This window comes from Girardinichthys multiradiatus, chromosome 9 (genome assembly GCF_021462225.1).
Source record: "Girardinichthys multiradiatus isolate DD_20200921_A chromosome 9, DD_fGirMul_XY1, whole genome shotgun sequence".
Classification (NCBI taxonomy): Eukaryota; Metazoa; Chordata; class Actinopteri; order Cyprinodontiformes; family Goodeidae; genus Girardinichthys; species Girardinichthys multiradiatus.
This window is the reverse complement of record NC_061802.1, coordinates 25,161,219-25,179,726: the sequence shown is the minus strand read 5'-3', so window position 1 is coordinate 25,179,726 and position 18,508 is coordinate 25,161,219. Positions and strand designations below refer to the sequence as shown.

The window sequence follows — 18,508 nt, the reverse complement described above, 5'->3', positions numbered from 1 at the left end:
TCTGCATGATGATGCCACCACTATGGTTTGCTGCGTGGATGGTATAGCTATTTAGGTTGATGTGCAATGTTAGTTTTCCACCATAGTGTATTGGTTTTATTTGACCACAGCACCTTCTTTTACATGACTGCTGTGCCCCATATTGGCTAAACTGTAAACATGCTGTTTGCTCACTAATGTTCCTCTTTAATGAATTTTATAATTAAGCGACTTCTAAAGACAATTCTTTGCTCGGGGTTTATTTAGCAGCATCAGAGTAAAAGGAACAGAACACATATGACCGCTTTTCATATTTTCATTAATGAATAAAACTTTAAAATACTTTTAAAAGGAATTGGTAAGGTCATTTACTTTTAGTAAAAGCAATAGAAAGAAAAGCTTTTCTTCAAAATCAGGAAAATAAAAAAATCTTCTGACTTCAATGCTTATTTATTAAACATAAATAATTTATTAAACTTTTCAACAAGTCACCCAGTAAACAAAACATCCAATGCACTCACTACAGCATAGTCAAGTGTAACCACCTTATAAATGTATTAAAACAATAATATAATAATACTCAATAGGATCTCAACATGTGTGTCATTCAGTAAATCAGCCCTTTTTATTTTAACTCCCCCCTAATATTTACAGTCTATATACAGTTCTCAGATATAGTAGAACAGCAGCAGATGTGTTATGTGTGCACCGTGACGGCAACCAGTGGTTTATAGAGCTCCAGTAAACACATCAGAAACGGCGAGAGAATGATAAAGTATATCGGTGCTTGTCTGCAACACTAAAGACTCTGGTTTGTGCAGTTCACTGGATAAATGCATGCTTTGTTCTATCAGTAAGCTACTCATGCCAAATATGCCACACATAAGAACAAAATCTCTTTTTCTGTGACATTAAACCTTCGGGATGTAAACGCCTCTGTTTGGACTCACTTTTTATGGCGTATGAAGGACATACTGACCAGCGGTATCACTCACAGTTACATTTTTCTCATATGTTTGTCCAAGAAAAGTAACAAAGACTTCATACAGATTTCTAGTGCTAAATTATGGTAAAACCAGCAGCTATAGGGACAAAAGGCCAGCAGCTCAAATTGTAACAGCTTCTTAATGAATGTCGGAAAACAAGAAGCACAAATATGGTTCAAGTAAACATCTTCAGAAGCAGTACAATGTTTGATAAAAAGAATATCATATAGTAAGAAAAAAGAAGCCCTCTTGACAAGTATATTCTCTTTCTTAGACACCAGGGGACGCCATATGTTTAGTAAGCGAACAGAAACAAATGGAAGTGAATCAAATATTACTACAAATACTAACTTTAGAACTATGGACTTCAGGAGTTTTCCAAACAGCTTCCTATGATCAATATTTTATATTAAATATGTACAACAAACTATAAGCTGTGGGGGTGAAATAAAATAAAAGCTATCCTTACATTTGTTCTGTTTAAATATATATCCCACATATCATATGACAAGTAGATTTCATATAAAAACCTTCAGTGCTTCCAAAAATAAGGAAGAAATAAGGGATTTTTTTCCTTAAGATATTTGCAAACAAGTTATTACAATAAAATAGAAATAAAGTACATAAAAACAAACCATTTACAAACTACAGTTAGACGTTAAATACATCTTACGGTTTCCTTGTAAGTAGCTGTTTGATGGTGATTCCTGTAAGACTCAGACTGGTTGTAAAGCTCTACAGTCATCTGTGCTTTGATGCTCTATTTTTGAAGAAAAGAAGGATTCAGACCTACCCTAACCTGAAATGGTTCATGAACAGTGCTGGATACAGACACACAAAAGATTGAGTTTATCTCTAGTAAGCAGAAGGGAAGGAGAGTCCACTATCTGGCTTTTCGGAGCCTGCTGTTTAGATTCCTCTGGTTGGTCAAGTTGTTCAGGACACAGTTGTTTGCTAGCGATGTCAGCTTGGGGTTAATTGTCTCTTTCCTTTGCTCACAGTTGTGCTCACCCTCCTCTTCCTCAGGTTCCTCTTCTTTGTCACGTTCATCCACCTCACTTTCCTCATCACTGCGTTCATCTCGTTCCACCTGAGTGTAAAACGTAAAGGTCATCAATATTTCTCTACCCTATACTTTCATCATGCTGTTGATTCAACGGCACTCACCTTGCCCGTGAAGACAAACTTGTACACCATGCGCAGGATGAGGTAGGCCCAGAAGATGTGCAGTCCTTGCAGAACCAGCAGCAGAGCGTTGAAGAAATAATAACCAAAGAAAGGCTGGAAAAACTCAAGCGACACCACCATGGTTGTATGGACAATTCTGTAAGAACATGGACAGAAGAGGTGACGCGGTCTGGTGGAGCCAGTTTAAAGTTGTCTCACCATCTGAACTATACATGTTTAGAGTGTCAATAAGTGCACTGCTTGGGATTTTTCAGTTATTTTTATTTCTGAATATGGTATTTTGAGGCCAAAAAACAGATAAACTTTTGTTTAAAGGTTTGATTTTTCTAAATGTTTAATTGTAAGAGTATGCTATTGGAATAAAATATACATTTTTAGGACTTTTTACACATCTTAAGGGGATTCATTATCATGGAAAACACTGTCTAATTTTGTATTTGAAAATTTACCTCTGAACATTTTAATTTTACATCTGTTGTAATATCAAATAATATTTGGTTCATACTTCTCTGTATGTCTGCTGTCATATTTTTAATGGTATAGCTGACTTCACAGTAAATGAAGTCTTTTTAGTCATCAGACATCATTAAAAACTGTAACTAAAACTTAATTAATGCTCCTATAATGTTGACTGAAAGAGCTAGTTTGTGCAGCTCTCTGCCAGGCATCGAGGAAAGACAACATATCATCCACATATCTGTTACATTTGAAGCCGATTATTCTTAACCGTCCTGCAGTCCTGGAGGGGTCGGACGGACCCCGTGTGTGCTACTCGAGATTTCCCCTGTCTCCTTTGTGGTTTTCCCACACGCTGGGCTGCAGGGAGCCCTCCACATCACATTTCCAACCACTGTACTAGATGTTTGGTCATGCGGGGGTCAGAGCAAACCCGCATGCAGTTCTTTCTGGCGCCTCCCGTGACATCTGCCTCGCTCTTTACTAGCGCTTAGCCAGGAATGCGGGAGGGTTAAACTTCTACCTTTGGCATTTATCCCCAGTAAGTTAAACACAGCAGTGTAAGTAAAGTGACAACATGCAGCCTTACCTGCAAGGAAACACCACTAGTCTTGTAACCAGGAAGACCACAGCAAATATGACAAACAGCGAATCACATGTCCTTGTCCACACTGCGTAGTGAAACATCTTGGCAGACTAGAAAAGAGCAGACAAATGCATTTTTTGCTTGTTTAATACTAAAACAGACTTTAAAGGAACTATAAAGATTCAGGGCTTGCTAAAATAAATAAAGAACCAATGAGCAAAAATAATTTGTTTATGATGCATTATGGAATAGAATAAAATTCTTTATTTGTCATTGCTCCACATGGGTGCAACGAAATTCTATTTTGGATTGCAAATGGTTTACGTGGAAGTTAGACAATTGTTGAGCAGGGTGCTTAGAAAAAATAGTGCTCTTCATAACTTTACATAATAAATGGGTATACCAAAGTGAAGGTTTAGCCCAGAGAAAGGCCCAGCAACATAAAAAGTTTCAAATAGCTTCCAAAGACATCGGTACATTTACTGTTGTTCAGAGCAGAAAGCTGCACTGAACTTCATATATGTGAAATACAACCCTTTACCAAAATACATTTATGGCAGCTGAAACAGTGTAAACATCCATCCATTTTCTATACCCGCTTCTTCCGTACAGGGGGGAGCTGGTCCCTATCTCCAGCAGTCTAAAGGTGAGAGGTGGGGTACACCCTGCACAGGTTGCCAGTCCTTCTCAGGGCAACACAGAGACACACAAAACAAACAACCATTCCTATTCACACCTAAGGGCAATTTAGAGAGACAAATTAACCTAACAGTCATGCTTGTGGACTGTAGGAGGAACATGCACACTCCATGCAGAAAGACTCCAGGCCGGGAGTTGAACCCAGGACCTTCTCGCTTCTGCCCCACAGTGCAGCCACAGTGTAAACGTTACACCAAAAATCGGTTTCAAATAATGGCTGTCCCAAGTTCACCTTTTGCACACTACAATGTCAACTTTAATTTAGGACAATTTTTGAAATATTTAGGGAGAGACAGAAAGATTTTTAGACCCGAAGGACTGTGGGATTCTAGCTCTGCTGGATTTTTAATGTTGCATTCAACACTTTGCTAATTTAGAGCTCCAGCAGAATTTGAGGGACGTGCCTGGTCAGACATTCAAAAGATTTACATGTCAGATATTTTCAGTACCTTTAGCAATGATTTGTTCTTAATTGTGTTTTATTTTCTTTGTACTTGCTACAGATGACACGCAGAATTCATCCAGCTTCTATGCAGACGAGACACAACTTCATCCTCCAATAAATCAGCAATCCTTGTACGCTGCAGCACCTGTTTGATTTTATACAGTACGTAAACTACAGACCGTCTTCAATGTGGATCCACAATCTGAAAGTTGTTGGTTCAATTCCAGCTACCTTCTTCCACAATGTGCCTCTTGTGTATCGATGTATAAATATGTGTGCGTTTGTGAGTGTGACTGGGTGAATGTGGCCTCAGTGGAAAGTGCTCTGAGTGGTCAGTATGACTAGAATATATATAAATATATATTCTATATATAAATTCAGTCCATTTTATATGCCCAAATAACTATATTTAGGTGTCAGGAGGCTGCAGTTCACACAGTCTAGGGGCCTTGGCAAACTACATAAAACAAGTTAAAAAACATAGTTTTTTATTTGCTGCCAATTATAAATTCAATTAACAAGTAAATGCAGCCTGCAAAATGGTCAAGCATATATGTTCTGTGCAACTTTAATTCACCCTTTTTGTACCATTGCACTTTGGCTGTTGAAGCATATTTTATTTAGGTGCCTGTCTGTGCTGGTGCAGGATGACAAATTTGCACAACCATCTAAATTTTGCGTTTACACACTGGCTGTCAAATTTGGAGCCAAGTTCAAATTTTTAGTGTTGGTTTTTAAAATGTTGGATGGGGAAGTGTCAGCCTACAGTCATGGTGAAAAATTAGAACACCCCTTAAAAAAAATAGTGATATTATTGCACCTAAACAACAAAAATGTACCTTGTTTTACTTCTTAACCAATGTATAATAGCTAGTTTTATCCCCTTAGAAATAATACCAGTCTGAGGAATGTTTACCCCACAACACACTTTCATCTGTTATTACTTGAATGTTTCTGCATTGTTAAAACTGATATTAAATATTCATGTGTCCCAAAAGGTTAGAATAACACACAGACTGTGCTATTTTTTTCACATGACTGAATATTGCTGACCTCATTCATCCTACCAGGTGCTTTTCTCCTTTCCAACCAGTTTTTTAAAGATAGCCGTGGCTTTCCGAAGAGGCATGTAAAATGAAATAGCCTCTTTCTCCATCTCTTTTTTTGCTTCTACCAATGACTGCTTTTAATCTAGGATGAATACCCTGGTGTTTTCTAAGGCCTTTTAGAAAATTGTGTTTTATTTATTTGATTTGATTATTTTTCTTTATCCATTTCTATTCTATTTTATTTTATTTTATTTTATTTCTTATTGAATAATTATTGAATTGTGGGAAATCTATTACAGTGACAACAGATCACAGATGTTATAAGCACAACACTCCACAACAAAAACACTCCAGATAGTTTTTTTTTAGGTTTCTACTGCTTCAGATTAATCTGCCAACGAAGCTCTGATCTTCTAGGACATTAATTCAAATGGTTTGTTGAGGAGGTTCTTAGATCTACTGCAAACGCTAGGAGCTGAAAGGAAGCCTGGCATTCACTGTTGTGAGTGTTGTCAGATGCCCAAACTGCTACTTCCCAACAAAGCTGCTCTGCTGTAGAAAATCAGTCACTGACAGGAGGCGAGCCAATCATGAATCTTTAAACAAAAAACGCCTGTTCCTGCTCAGTTCCTTTCAAATGCAGATGCCTATGTACCTCCTTCAGCCTCACTGCAAAGCCAGCCAATTAAACAGAGGAAACAATGAAAAAAGAAAGCTGAGGAGAGTGGAGGATAAATCACTTCAAGTTAACAAATCGGTAGCTGCAAAAATGCATATTGATAGGATTTGAGTTACTTAATGAAGAACTTATCATTTCTTCTCTTTTGACATGCAACCCTCTGGCTGAATTTTTCTAACCTGCATACTTGTTTTCACTAAACTCAGAGGATGCAGCTACAGGAATAAGACAGAAGCTTTCAGTCTATCACAAATTTAAAGGGGTTTTACCCTTTGCTACCATTCAAAAAATGTCACAATTATCCCGATGTTCAAATTAAACTTTCAATTACACAGGAAGGAATAAAACAATTTTGATACACCACTAGCTGCTCTGACTCAAGATGAAATTTGATGTAATATGCAAGAAGTAGCCCCTATCTCACTGTGGCTATAAAACAGCTGAAACCAGATATTTACTTAAGTCGTATAAAAGATATATAACCTTTTTTCCTAACTGCCTGCTGTTAAATTAGACTAAACATTTTCTTCTTTTAGGTCAGTTGGGATTAACAAAGATATCATCAGTAGCCAGGCGGCCCCACAGTCTGAAAAAGTAACCACCCACACGGCATGTACTTCACCACAGCTGGATGGTTCTCAAGGCTTGCAATTGTCCTCCAAATGTAACGATAGTCCTCATGAACAAACACTTCAAGTTTAGTTTCATCAGACCACAGGACTTGTCTTTGAAAATAAAGGAATTGTCCCTGAGAACATTTGCAAACTGTAACATGACTTTTCATGTTGGGTTTGGAGTATTAGGTGATTCTTTGTTGAGTGGCCTTTCAGTCCATGTTGGTACAAGACTCGTTTCACTGTGGATAGTGACACGCTCTTAACAGCTTCGGCCCACAGAAGTTTAAAAAGCTGTAAAATCATCATCATCATCATCATCATCTGGGGTTCCCCACATTGTTTGCAGGCATAGTAATCTTAGTGTATGTAAACTTAGGATTTAAAAGAAAGTTTTCTCTCAATATTCTGACATTTTGCAAATAGACATAATTTTAGTAATCATATCTCAGGAAATGTTTAGTCTGATTTAATGTCAGACAGTAAGGCGAGAACATGTGATAACGCCAGAGGTGAAATCACTAGTTTTATATCTTTCCTCAGCTCTAAGATGACAATGGCTCTGGATCATTTAGATGTTGTTAACGTCATGTGAATCACAGGAAAACCAGCCATATGAAACTAAGGACAATGGACTGTTAGTCTTGTTGACAGAATTGCTAGTCACGACTCTTTTTCAACAAATCCCCTAAAGATACAAAATGCATGTTTATATTACACACAGGGAATTTCAAGGCTTTTGTTGTTGCCAAACCCAATAATTATCTTCTCTTGTAGGATGTGTAAAAATCATGAGGAAACATTCACAAAAAATACACAAGTGAACTTCCTTGTGGGCTTTGCGAGCTTAATTAACTTTCAATTTAATTGATTGTACATTCACTCCTCTTTCCTTCTGCTCCACTTCACAGAAGTATTAGTGGTGACAAAAGAATAGATAAAAACGGACTCACTGTGAGCACAACTTAAAGACTTAGCTATTGCTTCGACCAAGGTGTGGTCCATTACCTCGAGAAGGAAGTCCGAGGAATCATGCACCAGCATCACCAGCGTGCCAACCCTCACATAGTTGGCGCAGTAGGAGAATCCGATAAGAAATATAGTGGCGATGTGATGAACCACCTGCTCCTTAAAATCCTGAAAGAATTGCACAGAAAAAATTCTAGACGAAAGCTTTAACAAAGACTCATCAATGTGAGGTTCTTCTAGCATAAAAGTGCAGAAAAAAATTAAACAGTCTTTGAAACAACTGTCTGAAAAGCTGTCAATGTAAAGAGCATTTCTACTGTACTGAAAGTAAAATGCATCTTTGGAATGTGTAATTAGATGACGAAGAATGTTTTACTCTATGTGCAAAACGTTTTCTGCAGACAACAAAACCTGGAAAACTTAGTTTTGATTTGTGATAAAATACAAAATGGAGGAAGTTATGATGCAAAACCAAATAATTCAGCATAAGTGTTAATTTAAGTTAGACTAAGGAAAAACAACATTGACAAAAAGCCAAGAAAGCAATGAGAAATTGGCTGGAGGCCAAAGTCAGTCAATGTTATGCTAGCTATTTTCCCTTTCACTGAGGCAAGTAAAAGCACAGAAAGCCAGATATAAGAAGCTCTTGTGTGTTTTATGTGTTTTATAGAGTTTCTAACTCCCTGTTTCTAATAGGGAGTTGGAAACAGGAAGTTAAACGTAGCAAAGTTGCTCAGTTTAATCCCTTCGATGACTCCAACACTGTTTATCATGAGACTTTTCATGTTAAGGTCAGGGCCTACCAACTCTACAAGGAAAACACACGGAGACTGATGTTTGCAGTTTGCAATGATAACCCCACTAAACATGCTGTACAATAGAAGGCTAATGATAGCTAAAATGTTAACTCTGGAATCATTTTGTCTTTGTTCTGAAATAATAGTGAAATCCTGTTAAACTCTAGAGCTTTGTAAGACTGACTGCTCTCTATCTCTCACACACTGTGTGACTTCACATCTGCACCTATTATATTTAATTAATGTCCACTCACAGAAAGAATCCTGAAGCCTTCTATATAATTACAATAATAGATTTTACGATTGAATGATTGAATGCATAACTGTAAATTTTTCTTTAATATTAAGTCGGACAAAACTGTAATTTCTTTTGAATGCCTCTTGTAGGAATAAAATGGTATATCGTGTGATATGGTGCACTTCCAGATTTTGAGATGTAGTAAAAATATGTTAATAGGCTGTAATCTGTTTTATCAAAAAGCAAATCATATTTAATAAAAATTTTACTGCGAACATTTATTGCATAGACGGATATATTTTCAGGTAATTCAGAATGCATTCGAAAGTATTTTATTGAGCTCTGCTAAAATTGGTGATTAGAAATCGGACAAAAAATGTCTAATCTCTGAATGAACTATGCATAAATGCTAACAGCATAAACACCATCATACTCACCTTTCGCTTGACATCCACTGAAACACTTAGCAGCAGGGACAGATAGAAACTCAGCTCCAAGATGTAATACCAGTAATGAGCATCTGCCACAGGCTGGAGAATGAGAGGAAGAGCATCACAATGAGCAAACATTTACATTCACAGAGAACTTTTAAACATCAGCCTTATCTGTGCAGTCAGAGGAAATTCATTGTGTGCAAAGGTATTCACAACTTTTCACATTTAGTCACATTACAGCCAAAAACCGTGATGTATTTTGTTAAGATTTAATGTATCAGACCTACAAAAAGTATTACATAATTCCGAAGTGGAAGAAAATGAAACACAGTTTTTACAAAGAAACCTCTGACCAGTGTGGAGAATATTTGGATGCAGCAAACATCAGTCAGTACATTATATATCCACCTGTCCTCACAGCATAATGCTGCCACCAACATGTTTAACAGTGAGAATAAGTGTGTTCAAGGTGATATGCTGTGTTAAATTTATACCACGCATAGGCCAAAGGCTTCAGTTTTGGTTTTATCTAACCAGGACTCCTTCTTCCTCAGGTGTGCTGTATCCCCTGCCATATAAATAGTTTTGCAAGGCACTGTACATGCAGCAAAGCACAACGAATACATTTTCTCAAAAATGCTTTAGGATCTCTCTCAACTCTCCAAATGCTTGCAGATGTTAGGCAGTTTGGAGAGTTGGGTATGGGGAATGGGGTTAATGGGACTGATTTTGAGAGGAGTAAATTTAAAACACACAGAAATGTGCCACCGATTAAATGCAAAAACACATTTTGTTCTATTGTAAAACATTTATCAACATTATTCCCATTCTGCACAGAACTAGAGGACGTGTTTTATTCAAAGGAAATTGTGGCGCACTATCTCAAGTAAAAATACTTGCACAACATTCAACACTGAGTGTTTGCAGGGACACAATAGTAGGAAGTGAAGGGGAAGTTTTATTCCTCGAAAAACATTCTTTATTGTCATAAAGGGTTCAGACATCTCAGCACAGTGTGAAGGCATTGTAATCAGTCACACTGCAGATCCAGATAACTGTGACGTTTTTTTACTATTTTCTGTTCGCGGTCATGAACCCATGAAGAAGGGCGGCTCCAAGGATGGAAAGGCGACACGCATGCATACCAAGCTGTCATCAACACACCACAGATATTAGCTTTAAAACTCATGGTGTTTAAGAAAGTCTAGACGTATAAATGCAGGTTGGCTGTGAAGAAGGGGAAGGAATTTTGATAATCATTAGCAGGAAGGTGTGTGTTAACCAGCCTATGATATAAAATCAAAACTTTGAAATGTTGGAACTTTAAGACCAGTAATGACACATTGCACTTTTTGTGCAATAAATCAACTATTCCTCCTTTTCACGTCTGAACCATCTCAGCCTTGCCTCTCTGAAGTTGTCTCCGAACCATCCTGTCCATTTTGGTCACTGTCTTAACATCTTCAGCTCTGCCACCCCCTGCTTCACATCCTGTAGTTTAGTCTGCGCCACTGACTCCAAACTCTAGCATGCCTTACTAGGATCTTGCAAACCTTCCCCTTCACAGTCTCACAAATCACTTCTAACACAAGTCTCTTACCCCTTCTTCCTGCCTCTGCTCTGTCTTTCTCCTCTCTTATCCACTCACCATTACTTTGGATGGTTGACCCCAGGTACTCCGTAAAGCTTCACTTGTGTCATTCTCTCCCTCTCATTCACACACATTTTCTGTTTTGTTTATTCTAATTTGCCTTGTTTCAGTTTAATTCATTTTATTAATATATCCTCAATTCACAACAAATGTCATACCCAGGCACTTTACAAGAAAACCATGTCTTATTTACGACCAGTTATAAATCATCAGTTCATTGCCATACGTGTTAATCGTATGGCCGTATTGAAATTCAGTACCATACATTACAGTTGGGTACTAGTCATAACACAGTGCATTCAGATTCAGTTTATAATGCAAACCGGTAAAACAATATGTAAAGAAGCCTAGTCGATTGCATCAAATCATTAGCCACTTTCAGATCATACAAGCAAAAACCCCCCATTACAGATCACTTTGTCTTTTTACATCATACAACTAAATCCGCTGAGATAACAGGCAGTGTGTGCTTTCAGATCATGTAACTGGGAATGTGGAGCCAAAGGGGAGTGTCAGACAATCGCTCTGCAACCCCTACAGTTCATACAGTAATACGTCCCGAGGTGGACGTATTAGATGTTAGGTAGTTCAGCTACAACCATTCTGTGAAGGGGCATTTCGATTTATCTCAAGGTGTAAAGAACACATGTAGATCATGGAAGGAGAAGATGAAGAAGTAGTTGGCAGAAATTCCTCATGTGGCGATAGTGGGGAGTAAAAACCCCCTTTTAACATGAAGAAATCGCCAGCATAGCTGAACATCAGCTGCCAACTGAGAGTTCAGATGACAGAGCAGATATCATAGTAAATAGGATCTTCCACCTGAGCTCATCTGTTAACTTGTCCATCACCACTTCAAAAATGCAGGGACTCAAATCTGGTCGCTGATCTAACTGTAAACTGTGAACCCATCAGTCACGCAGTAAACATCCTCATATTCTTTGCAGTTACACCCACTTAATCTAATACAGTACCACAGTTTATCTCTTTTGACACTTTATTATCTGCGTTCTATAGATCTGCACCAAGACTGTACATCTCTATGGCTCTGCTGGTATTTAATGTGGATAAACCACCTTTCTAATCTTGATCCTCTTCACAGCTGCCCTCACTTCCTCCTTATTACACCTCTGGCCTTCCAACTTCACTCGACATGCCTCAATCTTCTCTTTCTCATTTCGTTTCTTTAAAAGCTCTTCAAAGCAATCCTTCTATCTTCTCAAAATTCCTCTGCTTTATTTTCGTGGTGGTCTCGCAAATTTACATATCTGCAGAGTCTGACAAAAATGTCAAAACTGAGCCTTTCATGAACAACTTGCTTTCTGTTTGTTTTATAAATTGTTTGCAACATATTTTAGACCTTGTATTGTAAAACGTAGTATTTAATATCTTTGCACATTAAAATGTATATTTAGCCAACAGTTATAACAACTGTAAGTAGATTGGAGCCTAAAAACAAGTGTGGTTACTGTTTACTTCCACTGGTTACTTCCACAAAGATGCCATCTTGCTTTCATACAACAAACAGTTTCGTGACCACTAGAAGCACGTTACGTTACTGATTTTAATTTATCTTCTGCATCATTGCAGAATTACAATAAATTAAATGCAAACCATTTATCCACAACAATGTGTTTCAGTCATGCCATTCCCTGCTCACCTGTTTGGGATATCCCGTCCAGCACTCTCTGGGATCCCAGAACCAGGCAGTCTGGAAGATCCAGGAAACAAACATTAAATAAAACAAAACACATATTTCTCTGAATATGAATCATAAGGAAACTGAATGTATTTCCCAACATCTCTGTGTCAACAGGTCAATGATACCAGCTCTTTAGTGTTCACACAGACTCTACAGTATTTTAAAGTAAAAGCATATATTGTGTGAAAAAGAGACTGAAAAACTTACATTAATCAGCGAGCCGAGTCCTGCTGCAAAGGAGACGATGTAGAACACAAACCGCCAACTGCAAATATTTAAAATAATCTTTTAGCAGTCTAAAGAAAATTGGCAAGAATCTTCATCAAATTGAAAAAAATCTGTAGTACGCAAAATGAAACACAGCAACAAAATAAGCACAAAAAACCCACCACATAATAAAAATCCACAAGCTTCAGGAGGTCTCCAGATGTTTAGCTGGAGACCTTTATTCATTGAATTTTTAAAATAACAGGAACTCACGATGCCTCGCAGAACTTTTTTGTGCTGCTGGGTCGGTCCTGGTTCCTTCTGTGTCTGAACCAGGTGTGAATCTTTCTTTGAGATAGTCCACATTGTCTCCCCAAACTCACCACTTGACTCTAAACACACACACACACACACACACACACACACACACACACACACACACACACACACACACACACACAAAATAAATCTAGGTTTTTAACAAATTATATATTTCAAAACATACTTTTCTAAACTAAGTTTGGTAGATTTTTCCATCATTAAGACATTATGGAGATTTGAGTCCAAACAGACCGCATTCTAATGTTTCTTCCACAAATCCTGAAACAAACCAGTGTTAAAAATTCAACATCTAAATTCAAACCCAGTTCCCAAACACCTTTGGACCAATATAAAACCCAGAACTCTGGGTTCATGGACATGGATGTCAAAAAACAGGGATATTTCCAATTTTTTATTTCAAATTGATGTGTTCATGTGTTAGTAACTCAGTGAATTTAGGTCGCTCTGAAAACGCCAGGCAAGAGGTTTAAAAATAAAACAATATTTTCAATTCACTTCAATGGAAACATTTAAAATAATAAAAAAACATTTATTTTAACTGAATACCCAACCAATCTGTCACGCTAAATGTTTAAAAACAGGGCCGGATCCAGTGCTGCAAACTGTCCCTTCCTTTCCTTTAACTGAAGGAGCATGTCAAGTAGTCCCAATACAGCCTCATGACATATGAACCTCTCACTCATATTCAATATAATGACTATTCCTGAGAACCCTTCCCGTGTTAACTGCTCCCTTTTAGAAACAAGGAAACACAAAGCCTCAAATTGTGAGTTTCATTGATGTTGCAACCATGCATCACCACACCTAGGAGATTTACATGTAAACCAGTACGTGTTAACCCTCCAGCGCCATCAAATTCTGCCAGCATATGCTGCACGGTTGTGCAGTTGGTTGCACTGTTACTTTGCTGTAAGAAGGTCTGAGATTCAAATCCCAGCCTGGGGTCTTTCTGCACAGAGTTTGCATGTTCATGTCCATGCGTGAGTTCTCCCTGGGTACTCTGGCTGCCTCCCGCAGTCCACAAACGTGACTGTTAGATTAAATTGGTCAAAATTGCCCTCAGATATGTGCTTGCATGGTTGTTTGTCCTTTGTGCCTCTGTGTTGACAGACTGACGACCTGTCCAGTGTGTACCCCACCTCTTGCCCAATGACCACTGGATATTGGCATTGGAGTGGGTAGAGTGGGTATAGACAGGAGTGGGTATAGAGAGTTGACCACAGTTTTATCCAGCTGTATGGAGGATAGAGTAAAATAGTCACTATTCTTCCTAACCTGTTGCTGAGCACTGCCAGTCAGCTGCCTGAAAGATGGCTACAACCAATTTCCTTAAATTACATGACAAGAAACATTTGCATTTGTGGTTGCAAAAAGTACAGAATCCTATGGTGTGGAAAGTAAAGGAGGGCCACCCAACTGTATGCAGGTAATGCTGTTTAAAAATTACAGCTGACATACAAATATCAATAAATGTACGTGATAGATAACATTGATTACATTAGCAGAGAAAGGAATTTAATTTAATTAAAATTCAAAAATACTTTATTAATTTCAAAGGGAAATTAAATGTTGTTGTAGCTCATATTATACAAGTTTCTTCAAAGAGCTGTTGTAGATGCTGATGTCTGTGGACAGGAAGGATCTCCTGTAGCGATCTTACAGGGCGTTATATTAAATAAAAATTATAATAACTTGTTGCTTTTCCTTTAACTAAAAGCAGTTAGTTTATGTTATGCATTTTTGTTTTACATCTCTGTATAAATACCCTGTTAATGCGAAAACGTGTTATTTTTATTCAAGGCAATTATACCATAAGAATCTCATTCCAGCCCATGCCCAGCCTCCATCTTTAAACAATTACCGTTTTTAAAATGTGTTTAGATTGGGGCACACAAAGCATGAGTATCCAAATGCATGAAAGCCTAGTTCATGTTGGTCTGTGAAGAACATGGACGCCTGTACTGAAAATGTGTGAATATAATTTTCCCAACACTTTCACTCAGAGGAGAGTGGAAAAGAATCCTTTGCACAAAATCAGATCAGAGCATTGTGAGAGGATCCTGGAAAGGTTTGGGATTTCTCCCGTCTAGATGCTCAAGCAGGTTAGCAGCCTCTATGTTTTGTACAGTGGAGAGGATGAATCAGGAGGAAGAGAAGTACAAACTTGTGATGGTTGTCCACTGATGTGTTTGTAGAAGGCATCCAGCTTTGGGATAGATGGAGCTTGAATCCGAATTCGATCCTTCACACCTAAACATTTGCTAAAAGGAATGGCGATGATCCTGAGGGGAAGAAAACAGAGGAGCAGTTTTTGTTTTTAATTGTAGCACTTAATTCACAGCAAAGAGCACAAATTTTGGATAAGCCATGATTCAGACATGACCAATGTAAGCCATCAGCAGCAACAGCTGCCTAATGTGGATCTTCAATACAGTACTGAGCATGGAAACATGAGAGCTCATTATGCAACTCCTGACAGCTTGTAGAGCTGCTCCCATTAGTGTATTATGACATTTGACCATATAGTCTTGGTCATTAGCTGGTATGGCATCAAGAGACACTTGATCTGTGGGTGTTTATGAGTGCACGTGTAGGTCAGAGAGAAACGGAGGGACAAGAAAAGCAGAAGTACAATGAGGGTTTCTGAGAAACAGTAGTTTTGACAAATGTCTGTATCTGTGCTCACTTTGGTACTATAATCACATGTGTAACTCTATCTCAGATATAATCATCACAATGTGAGAATGAAGGGACAGATCACGGAGAATGAGAAGGTCGGTGTGGCTTTATGCAGTTACACACAGACTCAGGTTACAGGAGCATATAACAACACAGGCAGACGTGTGGTAAGCTCAGCACATAAACAAGTGCACCCTGAGGTGACTGAATGAAAAACCACTTCATCCATCTTGCTTCACAACAGCTAAAACTACACAGAAGCTCATCACAGCCAAAACAGACACATACCTACACAGGAATGAGCTGGTATTTATCTGTTTTTCATGCTCTTACTAATGCAAAACTAATGTTACTACTCTGATCTTAAATACCCCATGAAGGTTCAACAAAAATCAGACAAAGTCCACCCCGTGCTACAGCATGCCACAGTTCACTTCAGGCAGTTCAGACAACGAGGCAGCTGACAGGAAAAACCATTTAAAAACTTCTATCTGATGAACTCTCACGTGTGTCAGCGACTAGTCGATTTCACAGTCCAGTCATATCTATTCATCAGCAGGTTTCAGTAAGTACCACTAGAAAAAACACATGTATTTATGTTTCTGTCCAGCTTGCGTTGTCTTATTACAATGAACTTCAGTGAGTAATTTCTTCTTTTCAAACTGAGGTTTTGTGAAAAGGTTAGAAGCAGTGAATATATAACCTACAGTAGATACACTTCTTGGTGTCATCATTTTGTATAATTTCAGTTAGGTTAAAACTAATGACTGAAGCTAATGTCAAGCCAAGTGGTTACTAAGAGCAAAGCAGATTTCAACCATCTTAAAACAATTAAAATAAAAAAAATCTCAGTGAGGTTTATTTTATGAACCTTTAAACCATCATCAAGTTTGCACTGAGCAGTTATTTTACACAGAAGATTGTGGGTATTTACATGCAAAATGGAGGTAAGAAACACATACTGAGAATGGAACATGTAAAGCATTTTCAGTCAGTCTAGCTGGCTGATATAAAAGTAAAACAGTGTAAAATGTAGATGTTTAAGTAATGCTATTTTATTGATTTTTAAACTGCCTTACTTTTGTTAGCTCTGGTGAATGCTAATTGTGTCCACTGGGAGGATTGCAAAGGTCACCTAAGAAATGTTGGAAAATAATGTTTCATTGCAAAGCCAGAGGTTTTAGCATAAAACGTGTCGAGTTTGGTAGGCAAAATGTCACGCTGATACAGGACTTTCCGAACTGTTTAAAGATGGAATCTTGGTAAATCTTGGTAGATATTATATAAAATTGTTGCATCTGCAGAACATCCAAATGTAGCTAATTTCACCAAACTTAGATTTTATTTCTGGAGCCTGCTGTTTGCAGATTCACTGTGAGTTTTACTCAGAATTCAATTCAATTCAATTCAGTTTTATTTATATAGCGCCAATTCACAACACATGCTGTCTCAAGGCACTTCACAACAGTCAGAATAATATCTTGAAAATGTTGTAACTGCAAGTTGGTGTCTGTTTCTAAAGCCAATGCATGATTACAAAGTTCTTAGTACGTTTACACAGGAAGATCATTGGTGGCACACCGCCTCCTAAACATAAACCAAAAACATATTGCATAGCAAATTATAATAACAGACATTGAACGGAGCCTGTGGTAAACCTGTGGCAACAAGCGACCACCTGACTAGAGCATGGATACGGTGCTGAGGTCTAAAGACATTAACCTGCTAAAGATCTAAAGGTCCAAACATGCCACAAGACGTTTACAATTTTCAGAGGTCCATCAGTATCCATTCTGCTCTCAAGTAAACATAATAAAGAAGGACATTTAATTTCATTTACTTTATGAAATGTAATTTAAAAAAAGTTTATCATGTTGAGTTGAAATGTGTTGTTTGAAAGGGATTAAAAGTATTTTCTGTTACTAATAAAATAAAGAACAAACACTGCCGTTTGTAATGTCTTAATCTCATCCTGAAAAGGAATCTGCAGTTTCACAGATAAACTGAAGGCATTTTTTCACCACAATCATTTTCTGTTAACATGTTTTCACTCTTCAAAAAGCAGTGCAGGCATTTTCTTCTAAATCAACCTCATCAGCATAAAAAACGTGACTTACTACAGCAACCAGATCAAATGCATCCATAAAACTCTAAAAGTAGAAGACATGGCTGACACCACAAACTTAATCCCTCCATCTACAACCTGTATGTGACCGATAGGGGAGCTTAAATCCCTGAGTGACAGCCTAAAGGCTTAGCAATAGTGATAGCTCACCTCTCAAATACATATCTCAGGGCTATAAAGACAAAGGCCAGTGGCAACGTGATGAGGAGATCCCTGGGCAGAGGAAAACGGCCATCCTCATCCTTCGTCTTGATGTCCTGCCAGCTGATGCCAGGAGGAAGCCAGTACTCCTCCTGCCACAGCCACTCGTTTAACAAGGCCTCCATCCTGAAGAAAGGAGAGATGGAGATGTTTTGTTTTGCATAAGAGAGCTGCTGGACTCCCAAACAGATACGCCTCATTCAATTATTAATGAATCTTTCATAATAACAATGAGTGCTAAGAAATAAGATGAAAGACGTTTAACAGGACATACTTCACACCATAGTGGTAGTTGTATTTTTCACTAAAATTTTTTTAATAAAAGGACTATAGACTGCTACACAACTTTCATTTTCAATGATAATGCAGTTTATTTTACTTTGGTTATATCATGTGTTTGCTCTAATATGGGTTTTTATATTTTGTATATCTAGCTATTTTTTACACCAATATGTTAAATGATTTTTAACACGGTTTGCACG

The 18,508-nt window shown here is 37.8% G+C and overlaps 1 protein-coding gene across 1 annotated transcript; it reads right to left on the bottom strand.

Moving 5' to 3' along the window:
* Positions 1 to 425: 425 nt before the first annotated feature.
* Positions 426 to 18,188, bottom strand: LOC124874365 (ceramide synthase 2-like). Its single transcript, XM_047375708.1, has 10 exons — positions 17,976 to 18,188; positions 15,186 to 15,303; positions 12,953 to 13,071; positions 12,680 to 12,737; positions 12,431 to 12,481; positions 9,123 to 9,215; positions 7,690 to 7,818; positions 3,199 to 3,305; positions 2,133 to 2,289; positions 426 to 2,055 (listed from the first exon to the last, which is right to left on the bottom strand). Exons 1-10 carry the CDS (start codon positions 18,149 to 18,151, stop codon positions 1,849 to 1,851), a joined length of 1,215 nt encoding a protein of 404 aa, XP_047231664.1. The 5' UTR covers positions 18,152 to 18,188; the 3' UTR covers positions 426 to 1,848.
* Positions 18,189 to 18,508: the final 320 nt, after the last annotated feature.

Coding starts and splice junctions, on each gene's coding strand:
- LOC124874365 (XM_047375708.1), bottom strand. CDS start 18,151: ATGGAGGCCTTGTTAAACGAGTGGCTGTGGCAGGAGGAGTACTGGCTT. Junction 13,072..15,185: donor TCAGTGGACAACCATCACAA/GTTTGTACTTCT, acceptor GTGTGTGTTTAG/AGTCAAGTGGTGAGTTTGGG. Junction 7,819..9,122: donor CAGTGGATGTCAAGCGAAAG/GTGAGTATGATG, acceptor CAATTCTTTCAG/GATTTTAAGGAGCAGGTGGT.